The sequence below is a fragment of the Procambarus clarkii genome, chromosome 46 (assembly GCF_040958095.1).
Source record: "Procambarus clarkii isolate CNS0578487 chromosome 46, FALCON_Pclarkii_2.0, whole genome shotgun sequence".
Taxonomy (NCBI): Eukaryota; Metazoa; Arthropoda; class Malacostraca; order Decapoda; family Cambaridae; genus Procambarus; species Procambarus clarkii.
This window is the reverse complement of record NC_091195.1, coordinates 15307691-15325212: the sequence shown is the minus strand read 5'-3', so window position 1 is coordinate 15325212 and position 17522 is coordinate 15307691. Positions and strand designations below refer to the sequence as shown.

Sequence of the window (17522 nt, the reverse complement as noted above, 5' to 3'; positions counted from 1 at the left end):
AGGTGTGGCATTGCAAGGTGTGGCGTTGCGAGGTGTTGCGTTGCGAGGTGTTGCGTTGCAAGGTGTTGCGTCACGAGGCGTGACATGGCAAGGTGTGACATCGCGAAGCATGGCATCGCAAGGTATGGCATCGTGAGGTGTGGCGTCACGAGGTGTGGTGTCGCGAGGCGTGGTGTCGCGAGGTGTGGTGTCGCGAGGCGTGGTGTCGCGAGGCGTGGTGTCGCGAGGCGTGGTGTCGCGAGGCGTGGTGTCGCGAGGCGTGGTGTCGCGAGGCGTGGTGTCGCGAGGTGTGGTGTCGCGAGGTGTGGTGTCGCGAGGTGTGGTGTCGCGAGGTGTGGTGTCGCGAGGTGTGGTGTCGCGAGGTGTGGTGTCGCGAGGTGTGGTGTCGCGAGGTGTGGTGTCGCGAGGTGTGGTGTCGCGAGGTGTGGTGTCGCGAGGTGTGGTGTCGCGAGGTGTGGTGTCGCGAGGTGTGGTGTCGCGAGGTGTGGTGTCGCGAGGTGTGGTGTCACAAGATGTGGTGTCGCGAGGTGTGGTGGCACGAGGCGTGGCGTCACTAGGTGAATGTCTTCCCTCTCCTCGCTCCCACCACAGGCTATGCACGGTACCCCGTCTCCTCGCTCCCACCACCTGCTACACACAGTACTGCCCTCCCGTCACCCATCAGGCGGGTGCCTGCTGGTTACTCAGAAACTTTAAAGTAAACAGTGCTTCTTGTCCACTATTTAGTAGATGTTAAGATTATTGCAGAATGACAGGATTATGGCAGCATTTGGTAATAAGTACAGGCATACCTCAGAATAAGAGTTTAATCCGTTCCTGGAGACGCCTCGCCTTCCGAAAACTCGCATTCCGAAGTTAATTTCCCCATAAGAAATAAAGGGAAATGAATTAATCCGTTCCTGACTACCCCAAAAATCCCACATCAAACTAAATTTTTATACCTAATTTACCTAATTCATCTAAACAAACCTACAAAACTGTGTTCCAGTTATTACTTACCTTGCTGTCGAGTGCTGTAGGCGTATGGAAGATGGTGAGGAGGGGGGAGGAGGAGAGGAGTTACTGTTTGGAAGGGGAGCCCCCTTCCATAATCACATCACATAACCCCATGCCTTGTAACACTATGGATACCACTTCTCTTTCTAAATTTTTCAAACCAGCCCCTGCTTGCCTTAAACTCTTTCTTATCTGCATCACTCGTTGCAGGGGTATTCTTTAGAAGGTCTTCGTGCAACACCCTGGCTTTCTCACAAATAATGGCCTCCGAAACACTATCACCCCTCAACTCCTTGTCGTGTACCCAAATTAATAACAACTTTTCCACTTCTTCAAGTATTTGTGGTCTTTGTGCCGTTAATGTTCTTACTCCTTTTGCCACTTTAGCACCCATAATCTTATTTTTCTTCTTAAGTATAGTGCATATTGTTGATGTGGCTTTGTTGTACTGCCTACAAAGTTCAACAACACGTGTACCGTTCTCATGCTTCCGAATGATCTCTTGTTTCTCCTCTATTGTCATCCTCACATGAGCTTTCTGGCCTTTATCCTTACCACTGGCTTTCTTGGGACCCATGGTGAGATATATAATAACAAATTGTATAGACAAATCACCAAAAATCCAACAAAACACTGAAAATCCGCGAGAAGAATTGATGTGGGGGTAGTCACTGAGCGCGAGACAATGGTAAACTGAGGGGCGGCGGGGCGGAGGGGCGACGATCGCCGAACCACCACGCGCTAGGTCGGCTTGTACGCGTATCAACAAACTCGCGTCCCGAAGTAACCCTCGCCTTCTGAGACAAATTTTTGGAGTAAATACTGCTCGCCTTCCGAAAACCTCGCATACAGGGACAATCGCATTCCGAGGTACCACGTTTCTCTTATTATTAATCCTCCTACTCCTCCTACTCCTCCATTCTCTCTTCCACCTTCCTTCTCTCTTCTACTTCAACCCTCAATTTTCGATTCTCTCACACCCTTCTCCTGTCTGATCCTCTGTTTTCTATTGTCTCCCATCTCTACCTCAGCTCCTCCCGTTCGATCCTCCATTTTCTATTCACTTCCATCTCTACCTCAGTTCCTCCCTCAACTTCACCTGTTTTCTATCCATTCCCCCTTACTCACTCCTCTCTTATTCAATCTCTTTTCTTCCTTACTGTCTCCCTTCTCACCACTAGGAGCTGTAGTGTTAAAGAGGGTTGACAGCATCTGGCATTACACTCCCTAATTGTCGGTTCACTCAATGTCCCATTAGACACAATCGTGAATCAGTGCGTGACAACATTCTGCACTGATGCTGCCAAGAATATTCTAAATGTATCTTGCAGGTTATACTGGCACTAGCAATGAGTTGGAGAAAAGCTTAATCCAACTCCATAGTGTATATAGAAAGTTCACTTGGACTGGAGGAACGCTTAATCCAGAGATTTCACTTTCCAAGCTGTGTTTGGCATCTTAAGGCCTTGCAAAAGAAGTATACAACCAATGGACAAGACAAAATAAAGGTAGACCAGGGGTCAGATTCACGAAGCAGTTACACAAGCACTTATGAACCTGTACATCTTTTCTCAATCTTTGGCGACTTTGTTTACAAATATTAAACAAATAATGAGCTCTGAAGCACCAGGAGGCTGTTTATAACAATAACAACAGTTGATTGGGAGGTTTTCATGCTTGTAAAATGTTTATTAAATGTAACCAAAGCCATCAAAGATTGAGGAAAGACATACAGGTTCGTAAGTGCTTGCATAATGGCTTCGTGAATCTAGTCTCAGACCTCTACCCATTAAGTATTGCACCTGCTTTATTTTGTAATGAATAAACATCTTGTGTGTATTTTTTTACATTAAAGATTTGAAAAATTTTCATACATGACAATTATTAAAATTTACAACATAAAAACATAAATAGTTTCAATTATTTGCTATTTAATTATTTATAATTTTTTGTTTACATATGTGGGTACAGAAGTGAGAGATTCTGACTCCTATTAGCAAGCTGAAAGCTTTTCCCTCCCATAGATCATGGTAAGCCTTACCCACTAGTTGCCCTGGAACACAACCTGCCAAATGGTTAAGAACCAGGTCCTCAATCACTGCTGGGTGAACAGTGGCACACAGTTATGGACTAGCACCAGTTAATCCTCCTTGGTCTGGGATTGAACCTAGATGAAAATCACTCATAAGACTATCACTATACCACCAGGGGCTGGTAAAGGTCTGAAGTATACAAAACAGCTTCACAAACAAACAAGATCTAACCTGTATATCAGTTCCTACTACAACCCCCTTATTATTCTAATTAATAATTATTTATATAAAATATATACAATGTTATATTACATGGTAAAGTACACTCAATTGCTTATAAGGCTGCTAATCATGCAGCTGCCCATACCAATTGTGCTCAATGTCCTCTAATGTTGTTTCCCTCTACTTTCTTGTGTTAAAATATGATTGATACATAATCGGTTGCCTTCCTTATACATTCTCTCGCCCTCACCTTCCAGACATTCAGCTGTTAATTCCTCAGATCCCTTTCCTCAGGACTTAATTTTAAACTAGTGCATAAAATTCTTGCCTACAATGCAGAAAAATATATATATCCTTTGTAATTTATCTTCAGTCTCCTTCATGCCGCCGTCATTCGGTAACATCACACCATCGTGAAGCATCTTATTCTTAACATCACTTTATTTTTAATATCATTTACACCTTTTCTCTTTACACTTTCATTTTACCTATTCTTGCCAACAAACAAAGTTTTATCTGCTGATAATGAATAATATCTTGGATCCTCCATTTTCTATTCTCTCCCATCTCTACCTCGGGTCCTCCCGTCCTCTATACTTAGTCTAGGTCTCAGGACCAGGACTAGCTTTTAATATTGCACTACCCAGAAAAGACAAAATATAAACTTACTGCAGCCACAGGAACCAAAATTTCAACAAAGAGGCCAGCCAGGGCATGTTTGATGTCTTTGTCTCGAACCTCCAGGAAGTACTGTGCACATTCTTGCATAAATTGGAATGATGCTTCAAACTCTTCAATAGGGACCATCTGTTGGGATAAAATGTAAACAAATAGAGAACATTGCCATTTAAGAACATAAGAACATAAGAATGGAGGTAACTGCAGAAGGCCAATTGACCCATACAAGGCAGCTCCTATTTATATCCACCCAATCTCATTCATATACATGTCCAACCCATGCTTGAAACAATCAAGGGGAACCCCACTTCTATTATATTACGCGGTAACTGGTTCCACAAATCAACAACCCTATTACCGAACCAGTATTCACCCAGGTCTTTCCTATATCTAAACTTATCCAATTTACACCTATTGTTTTGTGTTCTGTCTTGTGTTGATACTTTTAATACCCTATTTACTGGAGACTTACTAAACCCCAAAAAATACCCAGGGATTCTAAGTACAGTTAGTCTACAACAAAAGAAATTGAAAAAATATTTACATGATTTGATCTTGAGCGACGTAAAATGCCTTAGTCAAGGAAAAACAACACCATGACCAATAGATAGAAAGGCCTACAAGTTTAAGTATTTGGAATGTGAATTTAGAATAACATACATGACCTAAAATTAAACAATAAAATAAGTAGTATTTGTAGCTGATTGATGTCAAAACTTGAAACTATGGCTTCTAAAGGATTAAAATGCTGTTTTCTCAACAGCTCATTGGTTGCTCCCCAAGCCAACAGGCAGGGTCCATGTAGGACACTGGTCATATGACAAGGATCTACTTGACCTTTGACCCACAGTGATAAGGTACTTTGCAAATGGACTTGCTATGTACCAGAGGAGTGACAGTGGAAGCTTTTCAATCTACTGATCGAGCGCCTCAAGGTACGTTGCGCAGCGCAGTGGTTAAACTAGGGATGTAGAACCAATAAACAATTATAAACACTTCAAAACACAAGAATGACCACATGGGACCGGTACCATAATTTTCCACTGGCAAGACTCGAGAAACAAACAAAGTGCGTGCATTACATTAATTTAGCCACAGGAAAAGGGATAATACACACAAGGGAAATTCTTACTCACCGGATTAACAAATACAGTTCTCTTCACTTGGATATAAATAGAGGTCAATAACCTCACACAGCGAGGTGAGTACCTCATGATCACATGCCACACAACCTGTGTGTGTGGAGTCTCAACCTCCCCCATATCTATCTATGTCTATCTATCTATATCTATATCTATATCTCTATATCTATCTATATCTATCTATATCTATCTATATCTATCTATATCTATCTATAACTATCTATATCTATCTATAACTATCTATATCTATCTATAACTATATCTATATCTATCTATAACTATATCTATCTATAACTATATCTATCTATAACTATCTCTATATCTATCTCTATATCTATCTCTATATCTATCCCTATATCGACCTCTATATCTACCTCTATATCTACCTCTATATCTACCTCTATATCTATCTCTATATCTATCTCTATATCTATCTCTATATCTATATATATCTATATCTATATATCTATATCTATATCTATATATATATCTATATCTATCTATATCTATCTATATATCTATATCTATATCTAAATCTATATCTATCTATATCTATCTATATCTATCTATATCTATCTATAACTATATCTATCTATAACTATATCTATCTATAACTATCTCTATATCTATCTCTATATCTATCTCTATATCTATCCCTATATCGACCTCTATATCTACCTCTATATCTACCTCTATATCTACCTCTATATCTATCTCTATATCTATCTCTATATCTATCTCTATATCTATATATATCTATATCTATATATCTATATCTATATCTATATATATATCTATATCTATCTATATCTATCTATATATCTATATCTATATCTAAATCTATATCTATCTATATCTATCTATATCTATCTATATCTATCTATAACTATATCTATCTATAACTATCTATATCTATATCTATCTATAACTATCTATCTCTATATCTATCTCTATATCTATCCCTATATCGACCTCTATATCTACCTCTATATCTATCTCTATATCTATCTCTATATCTACCTCTATATCTACCTCTATATCTACCTCTATATCTACCTCTATATCTACCTCTATATCTATCTATAACTATCTATCTCTATATCTATCTCTATATCTATCCCTATATCTACCTCAATATCTACCTCTATATCTACCTCTATATCTACCTCTATATCTATCTCTATATCTATCTCTATATCTACCTCTATATCTACCTCTATATCTATCTCTATATCTTATCTATCTCTATATCTTATCTATCTCTATATCTTATCTATCTCTATATCTTATCTATCTCTATATCTTATCTATCTCTATCTCTATCTCTATCTCTATCTCTATCTCTATATCTATCTCTATATCTATCTCTATATCTATCTCTATATCTATCTCTATATCTATCTCTATATCTATCTCTATATCTATCTCTATATCTATCTATATCTATCTATATCTATCTATCTCTCTCTCGTGGAGTGCAGGAATGCTCCTCTCACGGAAATGTGCAGGAAAACTTTACACAAAGAATTATACTCATTTACTCTTACATACCTCTAACACAAATGTAATATAAAAATGAAAAACAGGTATTTTAGCTAAGAGAATCATTACATTAATAACCATAAAAGATAAACTTTATACAGTATACCAGTCATTACAGGGTCCCTATAACCAAAACGGGCAGACAACCAACTTAGCACGTTGCAGCAACATAAACCAGGCATGCAACGCGGATGCCGCCAGAACCCGAACCTCAGTGACAATTGAATTGGTAAACTAGAGCATGGGCAAAGAACACGTTTCCTAAAACTCCGGGTCAAGGTGTCGTTGACCCAACAGGCAGCATGATGGAGGCAAAACAGGTGACTGTCACCCTGAGATAAGGGCAAAAAAGAAACCTTCAAACTCGCACAAGGCGAGGTTTAACTCGGAGGACACATCCAGCGGTCAACCGGTCAGCCTCTACAGAGGTGTCCAGGGCTCGTGGGGATGCCTTCTACGGGAAGCCCAAGCAAGGTATTGCTTGCTGGTGAACCCAAAAACTAACATGGGGGATGAGCTAAGAACTGGACCCCTATGACGTGTACAAGCACGGGGTCCTAGAGGAGAGACACCAAAATACCCCATGAGGACTAATAGCCAAACAAGACAGACCTCCTCCATGCAAGAAAAAAATAAATAAATAATAGAAAAACACCGCAAAAGTACAAAGACAACAGAAGGAACAGGAACATGGCCCCCGCTTAGGTATGCATGCAACGCAGCACCTTGCGCCCTAACCAGCAACAACACTTCCTACCCAAGGCCAAACAAAGGCCATGAAAGCCCCAGCTGGCCCCAAGGGCGGAGTAAACGCCAAGCAGCAAGAACCCCTACAGAAGAGGAGTCCCGAAGACCCTAGGAAAAAGGCTACCCTAGAACCCAAGGGTAGTACTTACAGGGCACTTAGGGAAGCAACCTAAGTACATGCAGCCCTAGTAAACTCAGAATTTTTTCCGGTTTATCCAACACAATACTGTAGTGCCGATTTCTACTTTCTAATTGCGTTGTTCGTCAGTGTCTAATTATTGTTATTAGTCCGCTGTTGTACTATGGTCCTCATCATCATTATAAGTACTATCAAAACAGGAGGATGGGCTGAATAATCACACACTCATATTAATAAGCTTCAATAAAGATCAAACCAACTCAAGACTGGTTACACCGGGTGAATCCTGGAGGTAATCAAGTTAAAATCTTAATACTATGCCATACAATTATGTGAACTTAGAATATAAATGACAGACCTACCATAAATTATATGTAAGCTAAGCTCATGACCATTCAACACAGTTTTGCTATCTATACCTTGACTCTGAAGAATTTCATTCCCATCAAGAGTGATGTAATGCTTTGTGTTGTGACTGACGATGCTTCTCTTGCACGTAGCTCCTTTAGTTCTGCCATAAAGCGTCGGCGCACAGACTGAAAGCGTGACTGAGCCAAAACCCCAATAACTTCAGCATATAAATCAGCAATAATGTTGATGTTTTCACCATTAGGATTGTTCTGAACACTGAAAAAAAAATATTTGTATTAATATATAGTACATTATAATACAGTATAATGAAATGATCATAACTTAATAGTATTTACTACACATTAAAACACATGATGCTACTGGTGTACATGTATTCAATATATTTCACATCTACAATGTTTGATAATCCTCCATCGTGCTTATATGTACATAATTAAGAGAATACAATATAATATATATTTAGTGTGAGTATCATAACCAGTTAGATTACAGTAGTAACAAGGGTGAAGAAAAACTCTTTAAATAAAGAGCTCGGGATTGCCATCCAATTACACATCTGTAAGAGGCTACTCCACACCTGTGGAAGGTAGTGAAGTCTGAATCCCTCGTGCTGTAGCAGCCCCACTCCCACAGGACGGATAAACCCACTGGCCATTACCTGCGACTCCCAGCTACTATAGTTATCTAGACTTGTATTGCCACTAGAATTAAATTACACATAACCTCCTTTCAGACCTTTCTACGCTTTTAATTTCCAGTTCATTAGTGTTTTAACTTAAGTGTTACTGTTTAAAATGAAAGTCAATAGCTCAGAATCCACTTACATATATTATTTAAGTTTTTCTGAACTTTCACTAACAGCTTTTTGAAGAGAGACATTTTAACCTAACCCAGGGCTTATTGCACTATATTAGTCGGGTAAACTGACTTTTGGTCACTCTTGGATACACTGCATGTCTTACACACTTCCTCAGCAAGTAAACAACACAAACAAACAAGCCCAGCAGCAAAATGCAAGTCTTCCTCAGGGCTCTTGTAAACAGACACCATTTAAAAAAAAAAAAAGTGGGCAACATTCCTGGGTGTGACGGCCTCAGTACTGAGTGAGCAACCAAGACTGGTGCACGCAGCATGAGCTCACAGCACTGCTATTCAGCTTGTAATCACAGCACCTCCTAAAAATGTAAAAAACCAGCGTTGAATGTAATGAAACACCATTTTCTGGGTGAGACCCAGAGGCTCCAAGGAGCTATCCAGGCTGATATTGCTAATGTCAGACTTTGGCATCAGTCATGTGTATGGAGTTCTTTAGGCCTACCGGGGACCATGAGCCAGAACCTGGCCCCCCCCCTCAGAGAGGCATGAGGAGCCATGGCCTATCGAAACCCTTGTGTGGTTGGAAACATTCTATTTTTGCCGTTGACCAGGTCAGGCACCCATTAAGGTAAGCATCCCAAAACAAATCCCTATTCTGGTTAAGAAATTGCTACTGAGAGCCAAACTAGTGGACAGAACTCCCAAAATAAAAACGAGCTAATGAGCATGACGTCGCCGCGCCGCCATCTGTGCAGCTCCCCCCTCCCCGGCAGGGGAAAGGGGAAGCCCCAGACCCCCCTCGTGCCGGCTACTCAAGAGTGCCGGGCCTTTGTCTGGGGTGCTGTCCTTGGCGGCTAGGGCGTCGGCTGCACTGTTGAAGCTCTTTGTGCTTATCCTGAAGGAGGAGGTTTCTCTGTTCTTTGCTTCTCGCCTCGCGTGCCATCACATCGAGTGAGGGTTCGGGTTGGCTCCAAGGCCATTTCTCGGCTGGGGATTTGTGACCAGTGCTCACCAGGCCGGCCAGGGACAGTGGGGTCCATCCTTTCAGCGGGCTCACAGTACTGTGACTTCCACGGCAATCTGGTTTTTGCTTCGGAGGGTTTGGGTCGCTCGGGATTCAACTGTCTGGCTCCATTCAGACTGTTCCTTGGTGGCTTATTGCCTGAATCGCAGGGGTTCTCTTTGGTCCTGGCCTCTTGGGGCTGGTCGCTTCGAGTGACTCGTCTGCTGGCTTTTCAGAAACTTTGGCTCTCCGTGCAGTTCATACCCTGGGAGTGTCCAACATCCAGATGGACAGCCTGTCTCGGTTCATTTTTCTGTCCACGGAATGGACAGTCGACTCTTTTCGTTGGGTCTGCCAGATATATGGACACTCGGAAGTGGACCTCTTCGCGTCAGTGTGGTCTCAGCTTCTCCCAGCCTATGTGGCACCCTTTCCCACCTACAAGGCTGTCGCAGTGGAAGCCTTTCAGCAGGACTGGTCGATGTGGGGTTACCTGTACCTCTTCCCCCCAGTCGGTCCAGCTGTTGCTTCAGGTTCTGGCTTGATTGGAGTCCTACCTAGGAAGAGTGGTACTTGTGGCCCCTTGGTGGCCGACCCAGCCTTGGTTTCAGGCGCTGCTTGCTCGGTGTGCGAACCCGGGGCGTTTCCTGTGGCTCCGCCTCTTTTAGCAGGTCAGACCGGTTCGATACGTGGCTGGTCCTGACTTCTCCTCTGCTCTTTGCATCTGGTCTTTTTGATGCGGGTTTAGGGTGGCTTCTTTGATGGTGTCCCACCCGAGATCTTCGTCTCGGCGATAGTATGAAGTTTCCTGGCGTTCTTTTTGCCATTTTCTCTCTCTTCATAGGTTGTCTTGTCCTTTCTTTTTTGTTTTTTTTTCAGGACTCATTTGATGTCTAATACTGTCGCCTCTTATCGTGCGGTGCTGGCAAAGCCACTCCAGCTTGCGTTCGGGGTGGACGTCTCCTCTTCCCCGTTCCAAAAGCTTTCTCATGATTTGTTTCACCTCCAGCCTGCTCATGTGCCACCTGAGCCATCCTGGTTCTTGAACAGAATGCTTTCCTATCTTTCCTCTCCTTGATTTGTGGTGGCTCTTTTGGTTCAGGATTGTTTTTCCAAGGCTCTATTTTTGTTGGCATTGGCCTCTGGGTGTTGGGTCGGGGAGCTTCATGCTCTCCTCCAGCGCAGGAGGAGGGCTTCTGCTCTTTTGGTCCTGGTGGTAGGTGGAGGGGGACCTTGGGTCATTGATGCTTGGTTGGTCAGGCCAGGGGTGCATCATGTGTCGTGTCCGGTTGCAGCTCTCCATTGTTACCTGCTCGCTTTTGACTGCGGTGGCTGGGGATGCGCTTTGGGTTGATCCGGTTTCCCTCGTTCCCTGTTCCAGGGCTCAGGTCTCCCATTTTGTTCTCATGGTTATTCGGTCTAGCCAGCCTGCGGTCTATCCTCATGCCCATGACGTTAAAAAGTTTGTTGCTTTGGCTGTTGACCAAACCACACACTAGAAAGTGAACGAATGACAACAAAATTTTGGTCCATCCTGGACCATTCTCAAGTCGATTGTGCCTGCCGTGTTTGAGAACATGTCTTGGGCTGATATACGAACACGGGGATTTTGGTGGTTGAACAGGGTGCTGGCAGCCCATTATTTGGTAAACTGCCTGATCCTGAGCATTCCTGTGTTGCTTTTGGTCGCAGGTTGAAGCTGGTTGTCTCGACTTTGTGTTGAGGAATTTGTGGCAGCCGCCTCTTGGGTAAGTCCCTCTTTTCCTTCTCATTGGGTATGTAGCTCCAGGAAGCCGTAGGGGCTTCCCCACAGAAAACCAGCATTGAATATAATGAAACGCCAATTTCTTTGCGATCCCTGGAGGCTTCCTGGCAACCATCCCTCCCTCCCGTCAGCATTTTTTTTTTGCATTGTTTTGATACTTAGCCTTTGAACTGAAGGCATGAGTAGCCGGCGTGGGAGATCCAGGGCCCCCCCCCCACTCCCTCTCTCAGGGAGGGGAGGGCTGCGCGGACGCAACCTGTCCTCTTAAAAAGAACGTCGTTTTTGGCCATTTGCCCGTATGGCCGAATATGAAAGTAATTTGAAAATTAAAAAAAAAATAAAAATAAATTTGGGATTTTTTTTTCAACAGCAGTAAGTTAAGGGTCCTCTGATAGGTTAGATGGGCAGGAAATTCTGATAGTTTCAAAACAGTATGAAAAACGTTAATGGAAAGTTTCCTTTTCTAAGCTTGCCGAGTAAGGCGGACGACTCAAACAGAAAACAGAACAGTACGTCACTTTTGCGAGTCGATTTAATTTCAAATTACGTCCAAATTTGGCCATAGCGCACATACGAGCCAAAAATGACGTTATTTTTAAGAGGACAGGTTGGCGGACGAGCAGTGTGGCAGTAGAGTGTGACGTTTGCTTGTTTCCTTGGGATTGGAGAGAGTTCTAACTCTTTTTTTCGTTTTTTTGTTGTTAGTTTCTTACCATAGTTTCTAACACTTTATAGTTCAAAATAAATAAAGCCAAACTTAATTATTCCTAGGCCTAGCATAACACCTATAAGTACTATATTAGGCCTCAGATAGCATGTATTAGGCCTAGGAGAGTTAGTTTTGGCTAAGTTTTCTTTGCAACATGAGTACAAAAACTGTTCTGGTTTGCCCAATTTCAATAGTACCAATTTCTACTTTTGAATTGCCTTTTACATCACTATATATGATAGTCCTAGTTGTAACCATAAGTACTACCTAAACCGGAGGATGGGCTGGTCCAGAAGGCTCGCTCACACATGGGACATATAGGCGTAGGTGCTGCTGCAGTGGTGGAGGTTGCTCTAGCTTCGAGTGCAGCAGGTTTCCTCTGGATCACTGTAGTCCGTGTATTCTCTGCTGCACGGGCCTCTGTGATGACTTTGCTTCACCAAGTTGGCCGGTCCTGAGCAAGTGACTCAAATGCTGGGGATGATGTCCAGGTCTTTGAGGGTCACCCTCTGATACCACAGGAATTGTGATTATCAGAAAGAAAGGATAGGGAGACGAGATAATTGACTCCATGACAAGTCAAGGTGCAACATGACTCGAGATCATGGATATCACTGTCAATCATGTTGTAAATGTAGGAGCTAGAATGTGGAGGAGACAGCTGCCCAAAACCGAGATACACTCAAGGGTGCTTGGGAAACTATGTCCAAGAGGAAGGATCACCTGATCGCCTGAAACACCCGAGAATCTTTAATCCAAGAACTCTGAAAGATTTGTGGACATTCCCCCGCTACAACACCATTGGGTACCACAATGAAAGAAGCGACATACAAGGCACTAATTATACAAGTCACAAAGCAAATTGTATGAGAATAGATAAATCCAATGCATTGAAACTTATCTCAAAGGGAAATGCATCCCAAAACCATAACTGGTCTCTGCAAAGCACAGGAAGTGACTGGTTAGTCACTTGGCAGAAAGTGAGATGATTGCTCCCTCCAAGACTGTTTACTATGTAGCAAGTATATTATGTAAGTAATATACTTATTCCATATTCTCATTAGCTTATGTGTAAATAATGAGATGGGTCTGTTAATTCTACATAACCAATCTCTTATCACATTCCTAGAAGTTCTATGCTAATTTTTGGTCCACTAATTACAATTCCCGAGTATACAACTAATTACAGTTAATTCCTCATCCCAACCTGCTAGATGGTGGACAGTTTGGCAAGGTGAGGTGGAAGCTTGTAATATATGCTGTCGACAGCGACTCGTCATCCCTGCAAACACAAACGTAATTGTCCCTATTTTCCACTTGTTACAACTTGTAATAAAGTTATTACATCTTGTTATAGTTTTTATGACGTATTAGAACGTTGTTACAACTTGCTATATTGGTTGTTAATACTTGTTAGGAGGTGTTAAAACTTGTTCAAATGTCGTAGATTTGTTGTGTGTTTGGCGGGATCAGTCCAAACTCCAAGAGTGGTTCAATACACACTTGAGAGAAACCACACATATTTAACACCATCAACATTCACCAGCAACAATGTAACACTCAACCAATCCAGTTCCTACCATCACAAGATGCTTCAGCCTCGCTACAGAGCAGACAGCTGGATTACAGCCACATTGAGCTTCCACGCTCTCGTCCTGCACTCGAGCTCTTAGACTGTGCCCCGCATTCAGAGCGCCACGCTCTACACACTCACCCAGCATCCGAGCTCTCCACCATCAGCCTCACTCAGCTCTATGCCCTACTCTGGGCTTCATCTCAACCATTTTGACACTTCATATATTGCCAAACAAACTGCTGTAACCAAAACTAAATTTAAAAAACACTAAATTCTTTGTGGTTAATCAACCAAATACGTACACACAATCATACGTTATAACTATAAAGTGCTGCTGCCCGAAACGCTGTGTGCGCTAGTGGAAATATCTGCGCCCAATAATGCTACGAGTGCTGTCGGGTGTTAAGTGTCTGTAGATCTCGCGTAGATCTCGGTGAGATTTCCCAACACATTAGACTGTTGCTGGCTGAGTGTTTACAGCACTGGACTGCCAGGGGGGAGGGGGAGCATGGAGACTCTGGCAGACCGAGTTCGAATCCTTCGGGGGTCAAGAGTTTTTGAATGTATATTGGCTTGGGGACCATTCAAGCTTTACGGCCATAAAGGATTTGGAGATCAGGTGCTGATATCTAAAGATACTGAAGTACTAGTTTAAGATAACCTATTGGATGTTATTAGAATCATAGCTTATTACCCTTCTCTGTACTTGAAGTGCTTGAATGCAATATCTTCAATGTGTCGCACTAGATCATCATGGCCCGGGTGAACTGCCAGTTGCCTCAGAACTTCAATTAGTACCAAGCAGAATATAAACTCCACTGCAAGGTCTCGACGTTCCTGTATAGTTTCCCTGTCCACATTTGAGCCTGCATCTACCCTGTAATGACAAAAATATATCATTATATAAAAATTTTATTATTAACCTTTAGACAGCGGTTATTGTCACATGTTGATTCATTAGGGGAATGCTGTTATGTATCATCACATGAAGATTTAAACAATTATTGTCTGGGTTTTACACATAAGATGCAAATAACGAACAATGTAGCACAAAAATTAAGGTGAGAAAACAAACAAGTATACACATTTAGGCGTCACCACACGCTCGCCTGCACCATTAGCCCCATTACGTCAAAGTCTGCGGTGCGCGCGTTGTGTGGCCGATAGTGTTCAAATATAAAACTATTTGAACATAAATAAAATCTTGGCTAGACATTTAATTTACCTCCTGTAAAAAAACTTACCCCTTGCTTTTACTGGGATCTTGCTTATACTTGCTGTCAGTAGAACCCCATTCCACTCCCTGACGATCGTACCAAGCAAAAAGTGTACGCAGGAGCGATGGCAAACAGTGCTCAGCAACACAACCAAAGGCAAGCAGTAACTGGTCAAATGTAGGATCTTCTCCACGCTGCAGACTCTTGGATAGGCTACGTTCCTGGTGCAAGACATACATCAACAATATTTATTTGCCTCATCAATATATAAACCAACTGCAAAGCTATTCTGATGGCTACTACTGAAGACTAACTAATATTAACACATTCAATGTATTATGATTATTTCAAATCAAGGGAAACAAAATCCTTCCCATCTAATTTTCCTTCTCCTTACCAGCAGCTGACGTACTACACATGTAATAGAATATTAAAATGCAAAGTTCTTTAGTAAGATTTTGAAGTGTTATCAAAGTTTTTAACATGTGTGCTTGAATGTTTTAAACACATGGCTAACCCCAGGCTCAAAAGTGAACAAGAAATCTCAAATATTCCCCAGAACAATGCATGAATCCTTTCAAACATATATACTATTAATTTTTCAATTGGAGCATAATCTGAACAATAAATGTTTGTTATATTTTGTTTGCAGTGATTAAAAGTCAACAGAATATTTGAAATTTTATAACTCTGATATAATATTGCTTAACCCTTAAAGTGCGCATCACGTCATATGACGTGTTGGACGTTGTTCCAGTCAACTGCGCATCACGTCATATGATGTGTTGGAGTACTACGCAAGATTTAAACGGCCCGCTGATACACGGGGTTCACCACACCTTCATCAGGGCTCTTGTAAACAGACGCCATTTAAAAAAAAAATCGTGAGCCAAACTCTCGGGTGTTATTGGCCTCAGTATTGAGTGAGCAACCAAGCCTGACGCACGCAGCATGAGCTAACAGCACTGCTGTTCAGCTTGTGACCACAGCATCGCCTAAAAATGCCAAAATATACTTGTTCATGCTATTATGTAGCGATGATATTATTACAGAAGACCCCTGACTGTGATAAAACTGACCAGGGTTCTAATAATAGCAGGATTGTGGTGATATTTAGTGCTGTGCGCCATGGAGGGAGGAGTAATGCTGTGGGAGGGAGGAGTAATGCTGTGGGAGGGAGGCTGGTGGCGATGTCTTCTGACTGTGTGTGGCCACCTTTTATTGACTGCACTCAGCATACCAGCTTAGTGGTTCGCTATGGTGAACACAAATGTTGATACTTATATATAACGTATGTATAGAGGGTATCAACAGCAAGAGAAGGTTTGGAGCCGCCATTTTGGTGAGGGCGGTGGCGTCGTCTGCACGACGCCACCGTGCAGACGACGGTGTTGTTTACTGGTTACCACGATGGTCTTTGGGCACCATACCAGTTTATTTGTACAAGTATGGTGAATAAAACGGGTAGATATTTATATATAATGTGTGTATATAGCGTAATAACACCACACAGTATTGTTGGAGGAAAAATATTAGTGCGCCTGACCTTGAGGGCGGCAGCCATCAGCTGACTGTGTGAGGTCCTACTCTTTGTGCCTTTACTCACCATACAAGCTTAGATGTACAGTTATGGTGAACAAAACATGTAGATACTTATATATAACGTCTGTATATAGTGAATTATAGAAAGAACAGTATTGTGGGAGGAGAATGTGGGTGAGTCAGATGACTGGAGGGAGGGCGGGAGTGGCTGACTGGTACACGGCAGTCACTCCTCATTACTTTTTGACTCATAATAGCTACTTAGTGGTTCGTTATAGTGAACAAAACATGCAGATACTTATAAATAACCTGTGCTTATAGTGTAATAACCGACAAAGTATTTGTTCACTGATTGATGAACATAATTGAATCAACAATATGCACACCATATTTTTGAGTACAGCAATGATTCACTCATTTTATTATATAAATATATCAAACTACACACTATTGAATAATATTACAGTAAAAAAACTATGAAAAATCAATCAGAGACATTGAAATAATTAGGTAATTATCTCTTTGTGGCAACTCCGGCCTGACAGCTGGCGAGCAACAGACCGCCTGGGACGCATGCTGAGTCAGCGCCTATAATTTGCCAGACTTCCCCGCCCTATAGCGGGCAATATATGCCACTTACGATTTTTTTTTTATTTTTCCCGTGATCAGTGAACACAAATTAACAGGTTAGGAAGAAAAAATAATTTTTTTTTTTTTTTAAAATGACATGCGCCTGTGGGGATGACAGGATATTAAACCCCGAGCATGTTATGGGTTAAATATAGTATTTTCATAAAGCAATTATTAATGTGAAAACACACACACACAGCAGACATCTTTAACTTTGAATTTGATATGTATTCAGAAATTTATGCATTAGAAATTCATAAGAATGTCAGCTTATATAATTAAAAAATATATATGTGTGGTGTCTAATGGAAGCTGTTGTCCAAGGTATATGACAAGCTAAATGTTAAAACTATTAATTCTTAAATAATTCCCATTATTATTAGTGCCTAAATA

The 17522-nt window shown here is 41.8% G+C and overlaps 1 protein-coding gene across 1 annotated transcript in view; it reads right to left on the bottom strand.

The window, feature by feature from the left end:
• fry (Protein furry) overlaps window positions 1-17522 on the bottom strand; it is a 542054-nt gene that overhangs the window by 487300 nt on the left and 37232 nt on the right. The window contains 4 exon segments of the mRNA XM_069301552.1: window positions 3921-4058; window positions 7919-8126; window positions 14435-14617; window positions 14985-15178. Coding sequence (XP_069157653.1) covers window positions 3921-4058; window positions 7919-8126; window positions 14435-14617; window positions 14985-15178 — 723 coding nt within the window.